The following is a 25,548-nucleotide window of genomic DNA, read 5'->3' as shown; positions in this document are numbered from 1 at the left end:
GTTTTGACGAGTCCCGGACATCACGAACAAAAATAAAGGTGAGTGAAGCCCACAAAAATCTACATCAATAATAACACCTCGCCTAAAAAGCATGTCGTTCAAAAACAGCTGTTTATTAGTTTATTAAGTGATTCTTTCTCCCATTAGCTTGTCCATTAGTATTTTTACAATATTATGCTTAATGCTTTGATGGAAAGTGGTCCAAACCATTAAAAATTGCAAGTGGGCATCCGGGGAATCAAATTAAAATTTAATCAAAAATGTTCAAGCCTTAATCTAATTTTTCCTTTATTTAATGGGTTTTATGGAAAAATTATACCATTAAATATCCAAATTAAGAAAAACCGGAGATACCATGAATTAGTAACCACTTGCTACATTTCATCAAAATCGGACCACACGTGTCGTCTGTAGCGTTACACATCCACAAAGATCACTTCAATAACCTTTTTTTTAGTTTAGAGGGAGAAAGTAATAAGGTGAAGTCAGCAGTTATTAATTAGCATCTAATAAATCTGCATAAACCCGGCAGTCACAAAATTAATAATTAAATTTAAGGGAGCTGCTGAACTTTCTAATATTTAAATACTGTTAAATACTGTACACGGCAGAGACTAAAGAGCTATTTTTATTAGTTCTTTCTGCTAATTACCTACAAATATGTTTATTAATAAACTGAAAATTATTGTGTGAAGGAATAAATTAACTTGGGTATTTTAATCAGATAACATTATTTATTCATTAACGATATTATTTACAATAAGTTATCAACTTTTAGCTTTCTATACAACATTAAATAACTAAACCTATATAAGCATTAATAAATTCATCCATTTTCTTGACTATGTTTTCTTGAAGACCTTTTTTTACCTACTTCGTTCTTATTTTCTTTTTCTTCCGCCTTCGTGTTACCTTCTATTTTAAAATCTTCAATTGTTTTCGGTGTTTTCATCTCAATCTGGACAATATTTTTGGACTGGATGTCTTTTTCGTCCTTACTCACCACGGGGGACTTTTCATTGAGATCACCATAAACCGCTTTCATTTCTTTCAATAGAGAAGCGGAGCTTAAAGGAGTCATATTTTTTACTTTAAGTTGAAGACGTTCGTAAGCTGATAAAGATTCAGGGTCAACCTCTTTCTTCTGCACTCTTACTGTAAACATTTTGAAGTGCTCTAGGATATCATCTGTAAAAATAAGAGAAGTGAGTAAATAGATTATTGTGATGTTTTTAAATGAAAAGCATCATACAATATACATTGGCTTCCTGTATACATGAGCTATGAATTGGAAAAGTGAAAATGATATTATTGCTTCTAGAAATATTTGTCTTATGCCTTTATTGGAGCTTCACATAAAATGCTAAAAGCTATCAATACTCCCCTTTGTGGAGTCAAGCTTATTAATTATGTTGGTTACGAATGTTTCTATTGAAAGTCGAATAAAAATAGCTTAGCAATTTGGGTACTTTCCTGTTAAAGGGAACATTCATTATTATCGATGATTTTTGTTTCGATATATCGATATTTTTGTTTACCGATCCATTACATATTTACAACTGATCTTGTTTAGGCTAAAATAGTCTATTATGGATTAAGAAATGAAACTGTTCTAAGCTAACCTAACATAACCAACCAAACTTGCTGTACTATTTAAAAACTCCTTTTGATAACAGAAAAGGCCAGTTAAACATGGAATGTTACACAGCAAGTTTGGTTAGTTATATTAGGTTATTTTTTTTTACAGTTTCATTTCATTATTGTTTGTTGATACTGAACAATATTTATCGTAGTTGTCAGCTGATATGTTTCAATTTGTTAATATCGATATATCGAGACAAAAATCATCGATAATAATGAATGTTCCCTTTAACAGGAAAGTACCGCAATTTGTGATTTCTTAAAATGAATACAGTACTTTGAAATAATTACGCAAGTATTATTTTAATTTATGAATGATCCGCAATAACCTAGAAAATGAAAATCAGACGACACCACTTTGGCTGCCAACCTTTGGCAAGCTCGATAAGTTGTGCACAACGTAAACAATAGCAGTGGCATTACTGGCTCGGCATCACCTTTTGTCAGCCTTTGTTATTCGATGTTTTGATATTGACATGATTATGTCAAGTACAGCTCAGGTCAGCTCAAAAAAAAAAATAATTAGTGTGTTGGCTTAGCAAAATTTGTGGCTGGCAAGATAAAGGGTCGAAACTACATCAGCTTATCATATGTACTTAAGCCCATTCGCTTTAGAAGCGTCAAATTTTAATAATACTGTATTTAAAGTTCTTTAAGTCAATTTAAGTAGTGTTGAGCATGTTTTAGTTGTTGTTTTCTTCTACACCTACCTTATTTTTAAACAAATGTTCACATGAAAATACTAATTGATCATTTATTTTTTTGTAAGTATTTTTAACTTTTAACATACAACATCATACAGGACTACATAATGTGGTACTATTAACCTCAAAACCTAGGAGACATAATATAAGTTATCGGAGATTCTCGGTAACCGAGGTAGTTTCAGTCCCAACAACCTTGGTTAATCGAGAGTGTACTGTATTAAGTCTAACTAATTTTTGGGAAATGCTTCCACCAGGAGTGTTGGCGCAGCACGGATAGAAATTGTCTAAATGTAAGTTTTCTTTGTGAATCACACCTAAACTCTTTTTTTCTACTTTTTACCTACCTCTGCCATATTGCAACCCCTAACCACTTTTGTGCGAACAAATTAAAAAATTTGTCTGGATACGATTGGGGTACCAAAAACATAGCAAAAATGTGCATGATAAATTCATAATTTTATCCCTGGATCTCCAAGAGCTTAGGGAAAACAGTTTCAAATAAAATTAAGCCCAGTGCCCTCGATTTTTCATACAAAGACTTGAGTAAACTTACTTGAGTCTGCAAGTGCTATCTTGTACTGAGAGGCAATGGCCGCTTGGCTGTACTTCTTTGGGTCGTCCTGATGACTGCTGATGAAGGCAAGAGCTTGCTTCAGAGTCACTTTACCCTCAGGTACAAGGGCTTCTTCACTTGCACTGTAGCCATAGGTTATTTCATTGTCCGTTGTTCTAATAATTGGTAATGGTCGTTTTGGGTCTATTTTTCTCTCCAACTAAAATTGTTAAATAGAAATATGACTTTATTAAATTTTGGTTGGATTTTAAAATTAAGACATGTTGGTTTATGAGTATGAAATTTCTTTGGAAAAGGGATTGAATTAGGCGAGTTTATCCATGAATACTCTAGCCTAGTCTAGGAGTTTTTACAAGAACCAAAAAAATACAACAATGATATTTTGTTCTAATATAGGACTGCTCAATTTACCTTAAAAACACTAAGATAAAACATTAACATTATTTGGATATTTTTGTGGATCTCTCAACTCCTGGATATTAATTGCATCAGATAAGAACCTGGGAGAGTTCTACAAAGATCTTAAGCCTGGTTTACACGGGTCGAGTATGTCAGAAGAGTTATTCGGCCTAGTTACTAGGCCCAGTTGTTGATTTGTTCAACTAGACTGTCTACGCATTCCTATTTCGAACAGCGACAGTGTAGGCACAGAGATGTAATTTTTATAATTTCTCTGTGTTCTGTGGTGTAGAGTATTCCGTATACCGTAGCTTTTGTGTTAAATGTTGTTTGAGTTTAAAATGGGACTTCAAGAGTTTAATGCTGAATTTATAAATTAATTAAATCACTGAATTAGATTATTAGAATTAAAACTGAATCACCTCTTAAATTCAGGGGTTGCTTAAAAGTTTTTTTTGCAAATAACTTACGCTATAGACCAAAGTGGAAAAGAATAAGATTACTACAAATTACTATACCGGTACTGCATTTCTTTAAAATAAAATATATAAGCCAAGGCAATGCCTCCAAATAAAAGAAATGTGAAAACACTGTTTTCAATGTATTTCTGATAGAAAACATTTTTAGGGAGTGAGCTTTCTAACAACCCATTGATTAATAAAATCGTTCTAGTAGAACTGTAGATCTTCAGTTGCACAACAATTTTGAAAACTGAATTTTATAAGAGTGAGTAGATTTACGAACAGCAAGACAATGCAACACAGGGCCAACTGTTCAACTGAACCATTGAGTATTGAAGGTGATTAGGTATACACTACTGAACTAACCTTAATACTGATCGTTGTGATCAACTCACTCAGCGATCACAAAATTAAAAAAAAATATTTTTATTCTGTGGTCGCTGGACTCACTTAATAGCAGTAAAAAGATGTTTTGCGGGCAAATCGTGGTGGTGGGGGTAGCTACTGGGCCGAGCAACTCGGTTTTCAACTAAATCACTCGACTCGCTCTCAACTGACCTCTTTTTATCAACTCGCCCGTTGCTCAAAGCCTGCATGTCTACACCAAGCGAGTTAATGAGCGAGTGGCAACTCGCACACTGACTCGCCCGCCGTACTCGACCCTTGTAAACCAGGATTTAGGTTAAAAAGTGAATATCCTTCAGCAATGAAAGCTACAGGTATTTTTTAGCTTACTTTTGATATTTATATGCAAGCAAAAAATTTTACTACACTCGATAAGTTGGCTCCCTGGACAAAGAAATTCTATGGTATGGTACTGTATCTACGTGACTCTTGATTGACTGATATGGTCACATTGATTTGATCATTTCTCGCTGCGACAATGTCACCTAGCAAGGCTTATGAATATAAACTACTAGTAGGCCTACTTTACAACATATGTTGGTTAAAGGCCTACAAACCAAATCAGTCGGTGGGGCACAGGGGAAGTACGATGGCTCACATATCTTGTAATGTCTGCGTTCGCCGCTAGAACCGCTAAGTTGAAAAATGTAAATTAATTTTATAATTTTTACTTTCTCCCCCTATACCATAGTATATGGAGAAAGTATTGTTTTCGTCAAAATTTTCGAGTTTGAGTTTTGAGTGGATATATTCGTTTTGGGTCCCCCTGGACCCAAAAAAGTGGTTTTCGAAGTGATGTCTGTGTGTGTGTGTGTGTGTGTGTGTGTGTGTGTGTGTGTCTGTGTGTCTGGATGTGTACAGAGCTAGAGACTACACCTGTGGTCCGATTTCGATGAAATTTGGTATGTAGGTTCTAATCCATGGTATCTCCAGGCGTTTTTTTCATTTTTTTGAAATTTTGATTTTTAATGGGGATTTTCCCATAAAAACCCATAAAAAACCGGAAAAATCGGATTTTCTCAAAAATGGCCCGAACGATTTTGATAAAAATTTAGTATGTTGTAGCCCTTTATATTCTGAACAAAATGGTACAAATCCCATTTCTGTAAAAATTACGGTTCAAAAGTTATGGTAAATTATGTTATTTCCCCATAAAAACCCCATAAAATAACGAAAAATAGGATTTTAAACAAAAATCCGGTTTTGATTTAACATAGTATGTTATGGTCCTTACAGTTTTGATAGATCTTTTCATTTTTTAGAAATTTTTATTTTTAATGGGGATTTTCCCATAAAACCCCATAAAATAACGGAAAAATAGGATTTTCCCAAAAATGGCCAGAACGATTTTGATAAAAATTTAGTATGTTATAGTCCTTTATATTCTTTACAAAATGGTACAAATCCCATTTCTGTAAAAATTACGGTTCAAAAGTTATTGTAAATTATGTTCTTTTCCCATAAAAAAACCCATAAAATAACGGAAAATCAGATTTTCCCAAAATTGGCTCGAACGATTTTGATAAAGATTTAGTATGTTATAGTCCTTTAAATTCTGAAGAAAATTGTACAAATCCCATTTCCGTATATTCACTCTCACCGCTTACACATGATAAAGGTTGTTGACAAACTTATGGGAGAAAGTATGTGTCAGAATGCTGATACCGTTTATTAGTTATAAAATTAACTTTTTAATTATGTTTACAAAAATCGGCTTAGCGTATTATATATATAGATTAAACCGTCGTAACCTAACCTAACCAACCAATCTTGCTGATAATATAAAAAAGATATAAGATAAAAATCAAATAATGCAAAATCTGACAAAAAGTTAGTGTCCCCGATGGGTTTCGAACTCAAGACCTCCTGAACACTAGTCCGATGAGCTATCAACTATGCCACGAACGCCACTGGAATCCCATCGTCTCGTTACGGTACTTGTGTTGCCTCAAGAGAAGACATTAGCCACTAAATATATGACGTCACCACACCTTTAGCCATCGTCCCTCCTGCATGCCCATTCGCCAAATCAGTATTTTGTATTAACTTGTTTATCCACATGTACAAGGGTGTTGGCCTAAACAATGTCCAAAAACATTTTAATACTGCAAAGACTAATATATAGGCCCCTATATCTAATATATAAAATTCTCGTGTCACAGTGTTTGTCTGCAAACTCCTCCGGAACGACTTCACCGATCGTTATGAAATTTGGTGTGTAAATTCTGTAGGTATGCGAATCGGGCGTAAACTATTTCCCGTTTCGAAATTCTTAAAAGGGCTCCGCCCCAGTGGCTCTGGAGTTTCCCATGTTAACCTTATGAGAAATGGAATTAATGAATCTTAACAGGTGTTTCAATTAAACAAGTTGGTTCTGTTCTATGATGTTCAATAGCATTAAAGTTACAAGGATTACCAACAGGGTGCAGCACTATTATTTCTTTTACATTTATGACAACAGCTAATTTGCAACCAAAAGGTGAGTGAGCGTAGCGAACGAACTTCAACCTGGAGGCGAGTGAGCGTAGCGAACGAGCTAACCTGAAGGCAAGTGAGCGCAGCGAACGAGCTCCAACCCAAAGGTGAGTGAGCGTAGCGAACGAACTTCAACCAGGACGTGATTGAGCGATGCGAACGAGATCATCTTGAAAATTAAACGTTATCTTTCCATCGGTCTGTCTTAGGGAAAACCTATAACTTAGGCGATACGAAGTTCGCCGGGTCAGCTAGTATATATATATATATATATATATATATATATATATATATGTTTTTAAACTTTGTTTGGTATGTGTGTATTCTATTTTTTTACAATGCAACAAAGTAAGTTAGCATGGCTACTTACTGGAGGGGCTGGATCCGGGGAAGAAACATACACTTTCTTCAAATATCCATCAAGTCTTTCATCTTTTTTATGCAAGTATTCGGTTGATACATTGTCTGAAAAATACAGTAGAAATATTTATTTTAAGTTAGAAAGTGATGAGAATCTTGTTATCACTGGAGTAAGAACAACACAACAGATTTATTGACTTCTCTTTCTCCCTGCCTCTGTTAACTTACTAATTGTAAAATGTACTTAATGTTTGAGAGTGAAAATTTAAAAACGTACGTTTTCAGGAAAAGCACTTTGCAAATTTTTTTCCCCTTTTTTCAAAACTTTTATTATTATTTTTATTTTATTAACATTTGAAGTTTCATAAAATGTCCATGGTAACGCAATATCTTTGGTATTTTTTAAAAAAAAGAGCATCTTTAGTGGAGAAACACAAAATCCTGTCACGACCATAACAGACGTTTAAATGAATATTAAAAATAGTTAATATTATTTTTATAACTATGTTTTGCTATAAACTAATTTACTTTTATGACCATTATACAATAAAAAGGTCACTGAGCTGTTGGTATATTTGGTCTTTCTAGAAAAAAATAAATAAACTCAAAAAATTGAAAAAAGCCAATAAAATCTTTTTAAATTTGTATAACTCCAAAAAAACTTACCTGAGACCCGAAAAATCGTTATGTTTGTATAGAGCTGTGCTTCTTTTGGGTATAAAACATTGAAATATGACGATATTTTAATTTTTTAAATTTTTATGATAGAAATCATAAACGTGATGGTCAGGGACAAGCGGTACGGTCGTGAAATTTCTGAAATAATCTAAATCTTTCTAAACAATCCTTCAATTATGATGTTAGTTATAATAAAAATAAGTGTTTCAATTGAACTAAACTGTTCAAATTACAATTATATTAAAGTTATTGTCACGACCAAACACACTATAATCCATAAGGCTGGATTGGTCGTGAAAAAACCCGCGATGGTCGTGAAACTTTGGTCGTGAAATTACGTGCTATTTGGCTCTGTTCTGGCGGTAGCCCTGCACCTCATGTTCGAGGATACAAAGTGAACTTCTAGGTGAATCTAGCAATTGAAATATCTTATAAACAAAAATTAACACCATGTCTACTTCATCGAATGACTACGTACGGTCATGGACACACCAAAATTACAAAAAACACAATCTTTCCTTTATTAATCTTGTAATTCCTCCTTTCAACTCGAAACGACCGGCACTACAATCCTGACGTACACCCCGAACTAGTCTCTAAAACCAACTGACTCCATCGACGCCAGGCTTGCCACTGTCGTGCTCCAAAGTTAAAAATTTTTCCCAAATGGTCGTGACGCCAAATCGAGGGACAGACTTATTTTGTCATAGTAGTCAGTTTGCAATGACAATAAAATTATAATATGCTCCTTTTTTGTAAGTTTAATAACCATTGATGACCTAAAAATATGGCTTTATATATTTCGGCATGAATAATTAGTCTAAAAACAGCGTGAAAGTTGGAAAATGTACCCTGGGGACACAACATGGTCGTGAATTTCGAGACTTTAAAAATACGAAAAAAAATACCTAGAACCTATTTAAAACCAAATAAATGTGTGTAACATGTTGCCCCCGTCCCAAAAAATATTAAAACACATAATAATAAACTACAAATCCAGTATCTACGAAGTAAAAGGCCAGGGACATGAAAACGTACGTTTTTAAATTTTCACTCTTGAACCAAATGACTTCCAGAACCAATCGTGAACTTCAATCCTTAACCTCGTCTTACAAGAACATAACCTTTGTCCCAGTACCATCCTTTACCCACCCCAGGCAATTACACAAAAAAAATATTTGATATGTCTACAATGCGATATCGTGTAATTTTTAGATGTCTACTTACAGTTTTTTTCACGCTGAATCCAAAAATTCAATCAGTTTTTGTCGGAGAGATTCATAAGTGGCCGTAAAACGAAGGTTAAAATTTTACTAATCTAAGGTTCATTGAGCTATACGGATGGTAATATAGCGTTGTTTGGACGGGTCCGTATGTGGACTGTGGACTGAGTGAGGAGGAGAGCAAACAGCTGTTTATAATCGACTTAATGGGGAATGAAATCAATTAGTTTTGAAACCAAATAATCAGTTCTTATTTAGGCATGTGAGGAAGGTCGGTCGGGTTTTATGCTGATTCGTGACTGTATTAAGTCCTTTGAAGTGAGGTTAGATTAGGTAAGTTAAAGGTTAGGTTATAATGAACCGACTCATTAATTTATGCTACTTCCAGACTGTTTTTGCACAATTAAATAGTGGGTGAAACACAATGAAATAACAATATCAAAAATGTGCAAGCTTGAGCGCTCAATAAATTAATGAGTCGGTTCATTATAACCTAACCTTTAACTTACCTAATCTAACCTCACTTTAAAGGACTTAATACAGTCACGAATCCGCATAAAGTCCGACCTATCTTCCTCACACGCCTTTTCTGACATAAAATGCAATTTAACAATTAATATTAAGGTTCGGTTGCGTTAGGTTAGGTTAGATTAGATTATGTAACATAATTTATTAGTTGCTGATACATGAAATTATGCACTGTGCCACGTTTTCACTTTTAGGCACAATGGGATTATGTACTATGTGATTATGCACTATGGCCAAGGCCACACTAAAAAAACTGGCACGTTCATTAACAGACGTTGAGGATTGGAATGAGGACGATCATGTCGGCAGTGGCCTAGCTTCTATTAACTTACTGATATTTTACGTGAATAAATTCTATTTTTTTTTTTTTTTATTTATGTTGATGTGATTAATAGTTTATATACCTATCGTAGTTGATTTAGGCTATTGTATTTTCTAAACGGTGCCGAAGTCCATTTTCTTTTAAAAATCGAGTTACCGGTATTGCATATTGTAACTCTGATTTTGCTCTCATGGCGTCGTGTGTGGTTTTGTCTGTTTAGTATTGAATGTAAACAACTTACAGCTGTTTCCACTCCACAAACCTTCCACCCTTTTTAGGGTTAGTCGCCACTAGAACTTGAGTTTAATTTTTATATTAAAATTATTCTCTTTTGTAAAAAATTTAGTTTATTTTTTATCTTTTTGGGGGAGTCGTCCAAACCACGAATAGGTGAATAACCCAAGAAAACTGAAGCTTAATATTAATTATTTAACTTTACGGCAACTTAGGAATCTTTCCGACAAAAACTGATTGCATTTTTGCATTCAACGTGAAAAATACTATAAGAAGAGATCTAAAAATTACACGATATCACATCACATTGTCAATAGCCTATCAAATAACTACCATAAGGACTCCAACAAAGGAGCCCACAAAAAGGGCTGGTTGTGCTCCTTACAAAATAGATACGCAATCCCATGATTTTGATGATATCCCATCCTGTATCAGGCCCTGTTCCAAGTACCATCACATCAATGTCATGTGAAAATCAGCCATACAAGTCAACTAAACCCCCTAAATGTGCCCATTTGTTGGAAATTCTCTAAGTAGGGCCTAGTTCCACTTCCCGGTATTACCATTCTTCTAAAAGTTGCACAATCACAAATAGGTAGGTAGCCATTTTTTAGGGGATGCAGACCTGTGGGTGTCCCTGGGGCATTCTGATTGTGTTGACATTTACTGTCCAAAAATCATCCATCAGAATATTAGAGGTCTCTTCAGTAAAGTGGATGAGTTGGAAATATTTATTGAAGATGAACAACGCCAATCCTCAGTGGCTAGACTGAGGCTCGGCCTAGCCACTGAGGATGCTACTTCATAACTTAAGGGCGAAATGTCTGGCTATTGTATAGTAAGTTAGTGACGACGCAGTTGACGCCGATAAACTCCATGAACTCTTAATTTAATAACATGTACCATGTTAATCAAGAAGTTATTTATTAACTTACCTTCTTTTAACTGTTCTAGTTCTTTGATAGTGGACGGGTACATGGGTGCTGGAGTTGGTTTTTCCCTAGAAATCACTTTTTCAGCCCTTTTCTCCACATTGAAGCTCCTCAGTTCTCGTAGTGTGAGTGAAGTCAGTTTCGTTATTGCTTGCCCCATATCAAAAGATAAGAAGTCGATTTCACTTAGTAGACTTAAATGGTGTTCAGGTCATCTTAGGCCTAGGGTAAAAGTTTCCAGACAGATTCCATAACCTAGTCATACAGAATCAAAATAAGTTAGGTAGATGTAGGCCTACTGTACAAAAGCTAGAAACTGTGATTAGGATATGACACAAATCAATACAACTGTAGGCTACTAAATTTGCCTTTATGTTAAATTGGCAACTTTTTTTAGGTCTGGGCCTAATTTATTTAGTTTTAAAATAGCAGACTTTCAAATTTGAGGAATATGCCTATGCCCTAATAGAGTTACATAATGTTAAACACACAGTACAGTAATAAATAAATGAGCGGAGAGTCAACGAATAAGAAAACTAAGGCAAAACTTCAAGAGTAGAGAATTTAGTAATTAGGATAATAAAAATCACTAACTACGAATCTTCTATGTGACAATGAAGAAGAGATTGCTGAAGCTGAACACACACAACACAGTCACAGACAGAAGACAGCAGGAGCAGACCAAGGCGTATGAAAGAGCAGACAGCAGAACAGAACACAACATCACAGCACTACAGCTACAGCGTAGCAGACGATAAAATGTGTTTCGACTTTCGTCTCGAATGAATATCGCATCGCATTTCGCCCGGTCGAACCAGCACAGCGGCCGAAGGTCGGACAGCGAAATTCAAGGGGAGGGGATCACGTCCTAACTTAGATTTCATGAGTACCAACCAAACAAGTATTGATTTTTTATTTGGTGCACTAAACTTCCCGTTGTTTCGTACAGGGATTGATTGCTGGCTCAAAGTGTTTCTAACCGATATGCCGATATTAAGGATGTTACTTAAACCCGCATTTGTGATATAAATTAAGTATTTTAAGAAGTTTTAACGAACCTAATTTGGCACAGTTGTTAGTCTCAACCCGGCTCTTGGAAAAAAGCTTAAATAAATTTCAACCCCCCCCCCCCTGCTACTGTTGATTCTAAAACCAAAGGCTAAAGCAAATGTTAGAATGTTCAGTTGCTGAAAGATATGAAATGAAATTATATTAATTTATTCGTCTATAGAATGCATGAGACAGAGTCAAATTATATAAATACATGCTGGAAGAGGCACAAGTCAAGTTCAGTCAACTAATAATAATAGTAAACAATATTAGTGTACAAGGTTTTAGGATACCTAAACTTACACATCATGCAAATAAAAAGGTACAAAAGCAGATAAGCATAGACAGGCTGAAAAAGACGGTGGGGCACATGGGAGGGACTAAGGCTAACATATCTTGTAGTGTCAGCGTTCGCCGCTATAACTGCTAAGTTGACAAAATTTAAATTATTTTTTTTATTTTTAGTTATAAAACTAACTTTTTAATTATAAAATATTGTTTTAAAATTAAAAAATTAATTTTTAATTTTTAAAATTAAACTGTCATAACATAACCTAACCTACCAGACTTGCTGATAATATAAAAACTATATAAGATAAAAATCTAATTAATGATTAATTATAATTAATTATAAAATTAATTTTAAAATTTTTATTATAAAATTAAACTGTCATAACCTAACCTAACCAACCAAACTTGCTGATATGAAAAATGTATTGACAAAAAGATAGTGCTGCCAGCGGGATTCGAACCCGGGACCTCCTGAACTTTAATCCGAAACGCTACCAACTATGTCACGAACACATCACATCACATCGTTTCGTTACGGTATTCGTGTTGCCTCAAGAGAAGGCATTAGCCACTAGAGATATGAGGTCACTACAACTTTAGCCTTAGTCCCTCCCGTGTGCCCATTCCCTGAAAAAGACATTCAAGGCTGGAATAAGATAATAATATGTGGTTATATCATTGGTTGTAAAGCAAAAAAATCACCAATCTTATACAGGGGTTTCTGACAAGCCATTCATAAATTGCATTCTTAAAACTATTGTAAGGGAGTTGAATTATTCTTGGCGACAGTTTATTCCACAACTTTCTACCCATAATAATATGGCTTCTTTTAATCTTTTCCAGTTTTGTAAAAGGAATGTCAAGGTTTTCTCTATTTTTATTCAGCATTGCCTCCAGGATTGATTTAAGACAATATGCATAAGGCAATATTGTCTTTTCTCTATTCCTATAGTGTCAAGGCAATGAAAATCACCCCTTAAAGCAAAGGTTTCATGCAACTTTAAAACTAGATAACAATACATTATAAATGGTTTATCACAGTCAAAGCGTTAAAGTTAATAAATAATGGTTTACAATGTTCATTTTGATCTTTGTTGAATATGGGCCGTGCTATAATATTATCGTTTGGTCAAAAATATACTTTTTTACCTTCCCCACAGTAGCAAAACTAAGCCCTCGTTTAAATCGTATGTTATTTATATTGGGAGTTAATAAAATAAGAGCTTCGCTCGATTCACTCGCTCCGCTCAATTATTTCATACAAAATCACCATCTTACCAGTACATAAAACCTACTCCTCAGTACTGTAAAAAGCAGATTTTTAGTTTAACTATTTTGATGGAAATACAAAAAAATAATATAATATTGGAAATAATAAGTCTTGTTATGAAAAATTATGAAAATATTTGAGTATAAATCCTATAAGTCAAATTCAATTCGCTTAATCTGCAAGTTTACTATGGCGGGGGTTTTTTATAACATGAGATTAACTTAAGACTTCACTGTTTTGTTCTTATACGTGGAAACAAATTTAATTGAGCATTGATGATTCAGAATGAAATTAATAACGCAGGCTATCTGACATTGTCGGTCAACGACGCAGCACACAAAGTATCAAGTAAGTATAAGTATCAAGTAGAAAGCTCTCTCTCATGTACATGGTAATTGGCTCTTTCATGTAATTGGCTGGGTAGCTGAATGGTTATAGTGCTCACCTAGTAATCAAAAGGTCGCCGGTTCGTCCCTGAGAAAATTCAGTAGCTTTTTGAATGTTCGAAACTGGACCCAGCTGTTCCTGATCATTGGGTTTTAAATAAATGATCCTGACTAATGAAACCGCTGATCTTAGTCAGTAACAATACTACACAAGTCATCACACACCATTCTACACTCATCCTTCACTCATATTTGGGTTAAAATACGCACCTAGGTGGCGTCCCCATCTCAATGATTGATAATTGATAAGTCACCGGTTCGATCCTGAGAAAAGTCAGTATCTTTTTGATGGTTTGAAACTGGACCCAACTGATCATTGGGCTTTAAATAAATGATCCTGGCTAATGAAACAGCTGATCTTAGTCAGTAACAAAGCTACATAGATCATCTCACACCATTCTACACTCATCCTTCACTCATATTTGGGTTAAAATACGCACCTAGGTGGCGTCCCCATCTCAATAATGATAATTGATGGTAAGGTAAGGTATTTTTTAACGACAAGAAACTAAATTTTTCAGACATCATCCTCAACTTATTGTAAACATTGTTTTAAAATCCTATAAGCCTTAGAATAGTTTAATGAAATTATGAAGAAATTATAATGATTTACCTCATACAATATTTACATTTGTTATAGTATAACATGTACTGCCTGTATGCAAAAAGCAAAATGAAAGCGTTCTTCATAATGGTGAATGTGTCTGTATAATAATGAGAATCGATTATATGCAGAATGTTAGATATTGAGTGGGTGTATTTTGGTAAAATGTGTGATATAAAGTGGTTTTGTTTTGTGTTAAGTTGAAGTTTAATTTATTTTAGACATGTATAACTTTTAGTTTACTCAGAGACATAAAGTTTGTTTAGAATAGTAACAGCGTCTGCAAGCCACACTCAATCGAGGCTGATGCCTTCTCTGGCCTTTTACCCTCATCAAAAGCCCACTTTCAGTAGGTAATAACACTTTCGCTTCTTAATTATCTGGAAATTTAGTCTGCTTTTTGAGTAAATTTTGATCAAGTTTGACGCTTTGTTGTGTTTAGCATTAAAAAGATGTAAGTTAGCTCTATTATGGACTATACTGCAACACAGTGCAGAAGACAATGAAGGAGCTTAGGGATTAGGGAAGCTTGGCCAAGACAAAATACAAACATAGCCAAGAAGCCTTAGCAAAAATGATTTCCTTTCTATAATGATTAGGCCTATAGACTAATTCGTCCAGATTATAGTTGGCTAGTAAACTTAATTAACTTATCCTAGGCCTTTGAACTTGATCTGTTTCTTATTTTAACTTAACTTAGGGCCTAAGTTTAGTCCTACGTAACCTCGCCTAGCTCCCATTTAGCCAAGCAATTTTTCTGTAAGGCTAAGTTACTTTATCTCTTCAACTCGCAGTACCTAAGATATTCCATAAAAGTATTAGGCCTATGATACTTTTTAGTCTGAGATTTTACTTAGGCCCTAAAATGCATGAGAAGCCATTTTAGGATTGGTATAAACTTAGGCCTAACTTATTTAAGTAAGGCCTAAGCTTCCATAAAATATTTTTTTCTTTTTTTTTAAGAGGTTGGCGACCTCTTTTAACCTTGCATTTGCCCGTCCACATAGACAACAGATCTGTGCGTGGAACGTATCCAGCAAAGCAAGGGGTGAGCCGGTACAGTACAAAGGTGGGTAACTGAACTGATAGATAATTTTAGTGGCAAAGTGACCAGGATCCGAACCCACGACAATGCTGCCTGGTGGGCCTGAAGTCCGTGACGCTACCAACTGAGGCACCGACTCACCAATTAAATTTAGCCTTGGCGCCCTTGGCCTAACCTTGTTTAACTTAGGGCCAATTTTTTCCGGTGAATCATTCAGAAGATGCATTGAACAATAAGTAGCCTATGTGTCTTAACACAATTTTTAGCTGTAAAATGACCAGTGTGCTTAGTGAACGAAATGGTATCATCCGTGTACAATAGCACATCGTTAGATAAGTTAGGCTCCATTGTGACGGAGGTTGTTGATTGTAAGTTAGCTATAAATAAAAAAGGCCCATGAACCGAGCCTTGTGGGACTCCATGGTGATCTTGAAAGCTTTTGAAGGCTGCGGTTCCGTATAGGCCTAGGGCAGACAATATATTAGGCCTATATGATGAATAACGATATAGACCTAAGTATTTAGGCCCTACCTATATCAAAATTTGCTCGGTTCGATATAAAGTATAACTTATCAATTAACATTTTTTATTAGCCTAAATAAACATTTAACTAACACGACTATAAACATTGATTTTGATTGTTTTGTTTATGTTTTTATTAATAGGTATTTAAGTTAATATAGGCTAGGTCCTATCTAAAAAATAAAAACACAATTTATTAACCTAGCCTAAGTTAGGTTTTATAGCCTATGGAAGTAAAAAACAAAAAAAAAAAACAAAAAAAAAACCAAAACTTAAGCATAACCAAAACTTAAATTATCGATAAATTAAGTTATTAAGAATGCAGAGGATACACGTCCGGTAACCGAATGTGGATTAGGCGTCCGGCAGTTACTGTCATTACCTTACCTAACCAGCCAAACTTAGGCCTACTGATGATGAAAAAATCAAATGAAGGTTAAATTATGTTCACAAAATAACATTTTAAATGCCAAAAATTTTAACAAAAGATGTACACCGGTACAGTTAAGAAGAAATGGCATTCAAAGCAATATCTTTGACAAAAAGTTTAAGTTACCGCTGGGATTTGAACCAGGGATCTCTTGCATATCACCCGAGCACTCTATCCACTACACCACAAACACCGATGGCTGTACATCGTATCGTTGTGGTAATGGCGTTCCGGGCCCCCACAACCCGGTGACGTCACTGCCTGACTAATCCATGTCCGGTTACCGGAGGCGTATCCTCTGTGTACCGGTATTCAAAAATATAGGCCTAAACTAAACTAAATTTTGTCTTAACGTTATTTTTGACATCTAAATCAAGTTACCTACCTGGTTTTCGCATTTCATTCTAATCTTAATCTCGTCTCCACGTAGGCTATTTTGCATTTAGCTTGTTTTGGAATCAAATCATTTTTCTTAAAGAAAATCAACGCAATTTCCAAGAGTTGATATGGTAATCACATAAATTTATAAAATTCACAATTTCTTCCATTTTTAGTAGGCCTATTAAATATTTAATTGGAAACAAGGGATTAAACGAATAAATATAAAGATCCGTCAATGTTATTGTTTTTGTTTTAATTTAATATCATATGGTACAAATAAAATCATTGCGATATTATTATCAAACTGCCTTAAATTGATATAGCCTATATCGTTATTTATCGGATAATATATCGTAGGCCCTTTATGGAACTGTAGCCCTTTTGAGTATTCACCTGCCTATGACACTACTGTAACTTAGGCCTACTTGAGTCCTATTATCAAGGTGGGACTCGATCATTCCGAGCGCACGGTCACCAACTCCATAAGTTACTTTAGATGCTTCTTTAGCAATAACTCATGTCAAGTTCACAATGGAAAGCACGTTACAAGTCATGTAGAGACTTTAACTTAGTCAACTAAGTCACTTAGTAAGTAACTTAGGCTAATTCATATAATTAACTTAACTTAATCGTTCCCTGAAGGGCAATTGGTAGCCTATTATCGATCCGCTCAATTTTTTGTTTTGAAGCAGGTGACGGTCTAATATCATCATAAGTTAGGCCTAACTTAATGTTAGGTGTTAAAGAAGGTGTTAGAATAGTTAAAGTGTTGCGGGCAAGGAGCAGACATTTTTGCAAATTCTCTAAGCGGAATGGTTGGAGTGTGTTTCCAAACAAATCAGCTGGTTCGCACTACTACTAGACTTACCGGTATTGATTTATTACTAGGCTATGATGAAACATTCCTCGACCCTCTCCAGAATCGCTGTGACCTTAAATGAAAGCCAGTATTTCACTGAAGGTTCTTAGGCTAAAATATATAGGATTTTACAATTATAACTGGTGAAGGTACATCTGAAATTGAGTAAGAATTAGAAAATAAATCAAATTATGTGTTTTGGACGAGTACAGTAGGTAAATATTTGTCGATGCCTTATGTGAAAGCCTTCAATTTGAGACCTCAATCATGAAAATCGTTAGGGTAGAAGAGCCAAACAAACTCGGAAAAGAAAACCCAAATTTAACTCCCATAAGAAATACATGGGGAGCCAATTTCGTTAACGTGTTTCAAGCCAAGTGGGATAATAGATAAAAATATGTCAATGCTTTATGTGAAATATGTGTGGGCATACCTTCAGTTTGAAACCTCAATCATGAAAATCGGTTGGGTAGAAGAGCCAAACGAACTCGGCAAAGAAAAACCAAATTTATCTCCCATAAGAAATACATCCCATGGGGAGTAAATTTTGTTTACGTATCTGCCGAGTGAGATTATAGATAAATATATGTAGATGCTTGATGGCAAATCTGTGCGTGCATACCTTCAATTTGAGACTTCAATCATGAAAATCGGTCGGGTAGAAGAGCCAAACAAACTCGGCAAAGAAAAACCAATTTTTTTAAATATATAAGATGATCAGGAACAGCTATGTCCAGGTCCAAACCATGAAAAAGCTACCGTACTGACTTTTCTTTGGATCAAACCAGCGACCTTTTGATTGTTAGGCGAGCACTTTAACCAATAATACCAATTATCATTAAGGAAAATAAACTGTAAGCATTGTCCTTTATAACATACTAGCAGAGTACCCATCCTTCGTACGGGATGGCATATAAGTTTAAAATGCTTATTGCAGCTACACTCAAGTTTTGCGTTGGCAAAGGGCCAACTGGGGGGGGGGGGGGGGGGTTGACAAAGTTTTATAAAATTTGCTTCTTTAAATTGATGGTATACTATGGTATTACACATCTACTATAGCCATAATGTTCTACCACTTCACCTAAACAATTAAAAAAAATTAACTATTGCAAAACCACAAAAAATCACAAATTATTCATGACATTAAAAACATAAACACAACTAACTGTAAAAAATCCTACTTTGACAGTTCTCATTGCGTTTCACAGTTTTTTGTTGCTGCTTAGTTCAAATTAGCCGTTTACATAAATGCAAAAAAAATTATAGTGCTGCACCCTGTTGGTAAATCTTATAACTTTTTAATGCTTTTGTATAGCATAGAACCATCTTTTTTTAGTTGAAACAACTGACTAAATTCTTTAATTCCCTTTAAACATGAATACTCATCAGGTTAACATGGGGAACTACAGAGCCACTGGGGCGGGGCCCAAAAGGATTTTTGAGATAAGAATATGCCTACAGTAAGTTATGGATCATCTTCAAATGGTCCAAAGTCGTTTGGTCCACAGTTTATATTGCCGTTCGTTTGGTCCAAAATCGTTTGGTCCAACAGTTAAAAACTCGTTCGTTTGGTCCAAAATCGTTTTATCCAATTTCATTTGGTCCAAAGTCGTTTGGTCCACAGTTTATATTGCCGTTCGTTTGGTCCAAAATCGTTTGGTCCAACAGTTAAAAACTCGTTCGTTTGGTCCAAAATCGTTTGGTCCAACAGTTAAAAACACGTTCGTTTGGTCCAAAATCGTTTGGTCCAAAAGTACAGGCCAAACTAGAAGTAAAATGTTGCATTGTAGAGTAAACTTATGAAATATACTGTACGTTTATATTTTCGTTCATTTGGTCCAAAATCGTTTGGTCCAACAGTTGTAAAACAGTTCGTTTGGTCCAAAATCGTTTGGTCCAACACATTAATACGAGTTCGTTTGGTCCAAAGTATAAACTATTGCGTCCCTCACATTGAAGGCGTTCAAATATCCGCCGTCGTATACAATAATAATATTAATACAATTTTTGCTTTAAACATGTTGACTTTCTATGTTTTTAACGTTAAAGACGCCATGTTTTGTTGTATTCAAACCACTAAAGCGTACATAAACAAACTTAAAGCTCAATAGTGTATCATACGGTTGGAAATCTTAATTAACAGTTTTTATCACATTTGGCGACCTTCTAATATACAGAGTGTTCAGTGGACCAACGTGTTTTAAATGTTTATCATACACCTTAATTTGTATTGTTGTACCGGTTACAATGGAGTGTTTACTATTGATCATGGTTGTCTATAATTCTTAATCAAAAGGTTAAAATAGAACATGAAAATTACATTAATTAGCCTACTCATATTTTCTGGACGTCCACAATTTCCTGGTAAAAATTTTGTCTTACAGAATTATATATAAGGATCATATTTTCTTATTTTAAAATTGATGTTCTTCTGTATAATGTCATGTTTAGCAATATAAAGTTCCATTACGAACAGTTATATAATCTTAATATTACAGTAACTCTTTCAATCATTTCTTATTGCATTATGTTATATCTATTGTACTGGTTGGTGTCTGCCTTTTTGACTACTTTTGCCGATATTTTGTCTTATTATTCAATACTGACAGATCATCACGAGATTATTGTTATACATGTGTATTTAATCATTGGACAATTTTCCATTATGTAATACAATACTTAATAATAAAAGTGCAGAAGGCTTTTACAGTCTATGAAAATGAATGTTAAATAGGCTACTTTTATTTATCATAGACATATCATTAAGGTACATCAATTATAGGTCTACTCTTTGTGATATGCATAATTGTCTGAGACAAACATTCAGGCACGTTGCCCATATTTTTTTTTAAATAATAGTGGTTTTCAGTAACTGGATTAAATGTTTAATAATTTTATGAATAAATGCATGATAAGTTATAGAAAGTTAATCCTAAATTCCAGTTTATTACATACTTTTAGAGAGTTTACTTTGATGCATTCATTCAGCTTAGTGAAAGAATACACAATAGAGTCAATGAATGTTATTCAACTAAAGAAGTGTTGTGCATGTTTACTGGCGCTACTCAGCAACAAAAATCATTGATCTCTCAAAGTTACTTACCCAGATGGTGACATCAAAAAGGCCCAAACTCCATACTATAAACAGTTTCTCAGACCAGAGTCAATTTAATGCGCTTGAATTGTGGCATTTATTAATTCGGCTTTTATTTCTCGTAACCAACAGATTGTTCATCTGCAGAAGAAGTTCATTGTGTTCTTATCGTGTCTAATAACATCCAAACACAGAAACCTTAAATTACAGTAGTACCTATATCTTGACAGATGGTTTACAGTAGCATCTGAGCCAGTAGAGCCACTGGGGCGGAGCCCGAAAGGATTTTTGGGATAATAATATGCTTTAATATTAATCGGGAATGTGAGCTATCATCATGCCAAATTTAAGCCCAATCCGTCCAGTAGTTTATGCGTGATTGAGCAACACACACACACACACAAACACACACACAAACTCACAAACTTTCAGATTTATAATATTAGTAAGATTAAAAAATAAACCATCTGTTTAACATTAAATGCAAACTCAAAGCAAAGTCAATATTTATCCACAAATCTAGGGAATTAAAACACGTTGTTTTAAGATTGACTGGGGATAAATAGTAAACATTACACAAACACATTAAATATAAATAAATATATGTATATGTACGTGTTTAGAAATTCAAACATATATATTATTTAGAAACATATCACAAAACAACAAATAATAGGCCTCGGAAGGCAGGCGGTTGGGTTGACGACGTGACGGCGATTATTTGAACGCCTTCTATGTGAGGGACGCAATAGTTCATACTTTTGGACCAAACGAACTCGTAATAGAGTGTTGAATAAAACGACCCGATCGAATGGTCCACAGTGAAATGTACAGTCTATTTCATAAGTTTACTCCACAATACACAATTGTAATTCTGGTTTTGCCTGTACTTTTGGACCAAACGATTTTGGACCAAACGAACTGTTTTAAAACTTGTGGACCAAACGATTTTGTACCAAACGAACTGTTTTAAAACTTGTGGACCAAACGATTTTGGACCAAACGAACTGTTTTACAACTTGTGGACCAAACGATTTTGGACCAAATGAAATACTCCCCAACTGGATCATAAAACGATTTTGGACCAAACGAACTGTTTTAAAACTTGTGGACCAAACTATTTTGGACCAAACGAACTGTTTTACAACTTGTGGACCAAACGATTTTGGACCAAATGAAATACTCCCTAAGTTATATGTTATTTGGGAATGTGAGCAATCATCATGCCAAATTTCAGCTCAATCCGTCCAGTGGTTTATGCGTGATTGAACTTCAAACAAACAAACATCTAGGCTACAAACTTTTACATTTATAAGATAAGATTTTCACTTACTGTATTTTAATAGTAGTCTTATTTTAGTCAGCCTAGATCCGTAATTTTCACAAACTTATTTTTATTTAAACCATGATGTCATATCCAAGTCAACAGAGCAACCAATATTTTTGTAAATCATACAAATTATATAAATATGAGAACTTGTTTTATTTATGCTTCCAGTAACTTAGGTTTTAAATACATTTATATTCTTTTATATTATATTCTTGACATAGGTTAAGACACTGCATAGGAAAAAAAATAAAATAAAATCATAGTCTAATAGCAACGGTTTGTAATTTTTCTTACACTTTTAACTTAAAAAAACATAAAAAACATAGAACTGTTAGTTGTAAAATGTATGAAAATATGGCATTTTGATACCTTTGCATGATTTGAAATTCATTGTAAAAACTGTCTAATTATAACAAAAATGTAACATATTGCTGTTAATCCAATGCCTAGTGTACAAATTTTAAGTTTTTTTTTATTTGGGAAACATTTTTTTTGTAAGAAATCCCAAAAGTGTTAATTTTTTTCAATGATCAAAAAATTTTATTTCTTAAGTTACATGATCATACTTGAATAGCCTAGAGTTTTAGTAAATTAAAACATTTTTGAATAATTAAAGTTAATCTTCACTGATGGTAGGCATGTTTTTGCTCTTATTTTAAAATAATCAATTCATTCTAATAATAAGTTATAGCTTTATGTGTTTTTTTTTTATTTGAGGTTCGTACTCCTTATCTGGAAGTGATTCAATAGGTTCTAACTAGCCTATTTTAAAATAGCTCTTTGCACACAAAAATCGAAACCTGAAGTAACTAAAAATAATTGGTTTATTGTTCAACAGGAAAACTGTGACTCGAGCTCCATGGCAAAGAGTAAGACATGTTTCTCATTTTACCCCCTTCCTTTTTTCTTACTAGCATAAACAAACTGTGATTTAAAGAGAATTAAATAGTGTTAGAAGGGTATTGTTTATTCAACATGAAAAATTCATTTTGAAATATAGGCTAAATTGAATTGAATAATTAAAAAAAAAGAAAAAGTATACACCGACTGATGGAGGCAAACGCTAGTCCAAATTACTGTACGGTAGTAGGTTTAAGTAAATACTCTAAATATGTAATTACAAACTAGGTAGGCCTATATGTAAAATAAGTTACCTTGTTTTCTAAAATTTTATTCGGGCAAATGTAAAAGTTCCTAGAAGTACCTACCTTATGTATGAGTCATAACTTATTGTTAACTAAGAACTTCAAACAAAATATTTGTCTTATAATCTAATATTTAGCTTTAATATTTGGCTAATGATAGGCTATCTTGACAAATCTTGTAATAGCCTATTCGAGGTCACTTGTAATAAATAAATTTGAGTGTGACTGGGACCCTAGACCCTTGGAGCACTTGCTACACATGAAGCCGCCTGTAAAAATCAAACAATTCTTGGTAAATAATGTAGGATAGAATGTTATAATGTTTTCACAGGAATTACTTTTTATGAATAAAGTTGTGAGAAGTTATAGTTACCTACATATTAAGTACAATAAATTTTCAATGAAAATAGAGTGCATTTTCAAATACAAAACTATTGTAAAAATGGTGTTTGCCGTAAATTAAATAAATAAATGAGAGTAAAAGCTTATCTTTCATGAATATAATTTTGCTTAAATACATCACAATAAATTAAAACAAATATTTTCAATCACCTTAGCAATACTTATTTACCTTTTAAAAAGGTATTACAGTTCAAAGAAATCTTTAATAAGTCATTTTACAACTTTTAAAATTTTAAGTAGGTAGTGTGCTGATTTGACAACAGAAAAATATAACGTTATAGGCCTACTAGACATATGTTGCATTACATCGATGGATATTATAATGATAAAATCAGAGTATCTATAGTGTCTGTGATTGAATTTCGTATACCGTATTTAAATTTTGTGTCATAAAAAATTCTCTGGATCAAACAGTACCCAACCCAGTTCCGGTATCAAGTTCCCTGGTCCTGGATGGATTTTTTTCGACAATTAATACCTGCCTAGGGCTGTATCGGATCTGTCATGTGTTGCGATGCAACTTCAAAAACACATTTGATTTGTTATAACACAGAATCTTATATATTAAAAAAAGTTTGACAAAACTGACAGCTAGCCTGACCATAGGCCTACTACTGGACCAAATTACACGCGGGTTGAACCAAAAGAAGATCCTATATGTGCAGGTTTTATTTTTATTTTGAAAATTATTTGTATTTTTTAGAATATTTATGTTAATTGGGTCAAAAATGGAAATTAAACTTTTCTTTTATGGAGATTTAAAATATGGGCTGGTTCTATACTGTATAGGCTATTTATAGACAAGCATGTTAATTGAAAACCTTTTTCCTCAGCTTCTGTGCATCGAAGGGAAAATCTACGCACTGTTAGAAAGATATTTGCCGGTAGATGTGCAGAGTCCCTTTATGAATTAAAATAGTCCCAAAAAATAAGCACAAAAAATAATTGGGCCTTATGGGTTGCTATGTTGGTGACAAAATAACAACAAAATTTAAAGAGAAAATCAAAACAAATGAAAGAAATTGCAATCACATGATTTATTTATAGCGTGTGGTGAAAATAGAGAAGTTTGCACAATACATACTTTTCGTCAAGTTTTTGAACACGGGGCGAGCTCTAGTTTGATACTAAAATCTTTAAATAATTAATGGCATTTCAAAATTATACAAATTGTCAATTTTATATCGACCTACAGGAAAGGAGCCTTTAGTGTTGAAAGTGCAAATTAAAACCTCTGGCCAGTTTCTACTCTCAGATTATATCATCATCACCATTCAATATAGGTACTCCAGTGTAGTATACAGGGTGTTTCGAAACTCTCTCCCAAAACTCTGTGGTCGTGTTCCATTGATCAAAACAAACAAAAAATGTCACATAAACATATGCCCTATCTCGCTTCAATTTCCGTCTGTCGGTGTGTATTTTTACATAACTTCCCATAACTTTGGAACCACTTGAGGTACCAGCTTCAAACTTGGTACATGTATGATGACTAATAGGAACTATTCTTTTGCAAAGCATCAAGTTTCTACTTTCTATAAATTCAAAATGGCGGCCATTTTATTTTTTCAAAGCTTAAAAACTCAATAACCATAGGGTTTATAAAAAGGTTTCAAATGACAAATACCCCCGCCGCAGCAAACCTGCAGACTAGGCGAATTTCCATTTGACTGATTGGATTTACACTGAAATGTCTACTTAAAAATAACATTTATTCCCGATTTAAATAGAATTAGTTTA

General features: G+C 34.0%; 2 protein-coding genes across 5 annotated transcripts in view; one reads left to right on the top strand and one right to left on the bottom strand.

Annotated features, from left to right (window-relative positions):
- Positions 1 to 712: 712 nt before the first annotated feature.
- On the bottom strand, positions 713 to 11,680 carry LOC128990293 (NADH dehydrogenase [ubiquinone] 1 alpha subcomplex assembly factor 4-like). The gene is made up of 5 exons (XM_054412619.1): positions 11,534 to 11,680; positions 10,943 to 11,194; positions 7,033 to 7,127; positions 2,902 to 3,121; positions 713 to 1,188 (listed from the first exon to the last, which is right to left on the bottom strand). The coding sequence occupies exons 2-5, from the start codon at positions 11,097 to 11,099 to the stop codon at positions 827 to 829; spliced, it is 834 nt and encodes a 277-aa protein (XP_054268594.1). The 5' UTR covers positions 11,100 to 11,194; positions 11,534 to 11,680; the 3' UTR covers positions 713 to 826.
- Positions 11,681 to 14,693: 3,013 nt separating this feature from the next.
- Positions 14,694 to 25,548, top strand: part of LOC128988641 (arginine-glutamic acid dipeptide repeats protein-like) — a 52,129-nt gene continuing 41,274 nt past the window's right edge. For 3 of the 4 annotated variants that reach the window (XM_054410124.1, XM_054410123.1, XM_054410121.1), the window contains exon 1: positions 14,694 to 14,953. The gene's annotated coding sequence lies outside the window, so the exon portion shown is untranslated. The remainder of the gene's footprint in view (positions 14,954 to 25,548) is intronic. The other variant, XM_054410122.1, reaches the window with a different exon arrangement.

Source organism: Macrosteles quadrilineatus, unplaced genomic scaffold (genome assembly GCF_028750875.1).
Source record: "Macrosteles quadrilineatus isolate MER2022 unplaced genomic scaffold, UCM_ALF_1.0 Scaffold_3__2_contigs__length_128488019, whole genome shotgun sequence".
Classification (NCBI taxonomy): domain Eukaryota; kingdom Metazoa; phylum Arthropoda; class Insecta; order Hemiptera; family Cicadellidae; genus Macrosteles; species Macrosteles quadrilineatus.
Note: the sequence above shows the minus strand (reverse complement) of the source record. Positions and strands in the feature narration are given on the sequence as shown.

Coding starts and splice junctions, on each gene's coding strand:
- LOC128990293 (XM_054412619.1), bottom strand. CDS start 11,099: ATGGGGCAAGCAATAACGAAACTGACTTCACTCACACTACGAGAACTG. Junction 3,122..7,032: donor CCCCGGATCCAGCCCCTCCA/GTAAGTAGCCAT, acceptor TAACAATTTTAG/TTGGAGAGAAAAATAGACCC. Junction 1,189..2,901: donor GATAGCACTTGCAGACTCAA/GTAAGTTTACTC, acceptor TTATTTTTACAG/ATGATATCCTAGAGCACTTC.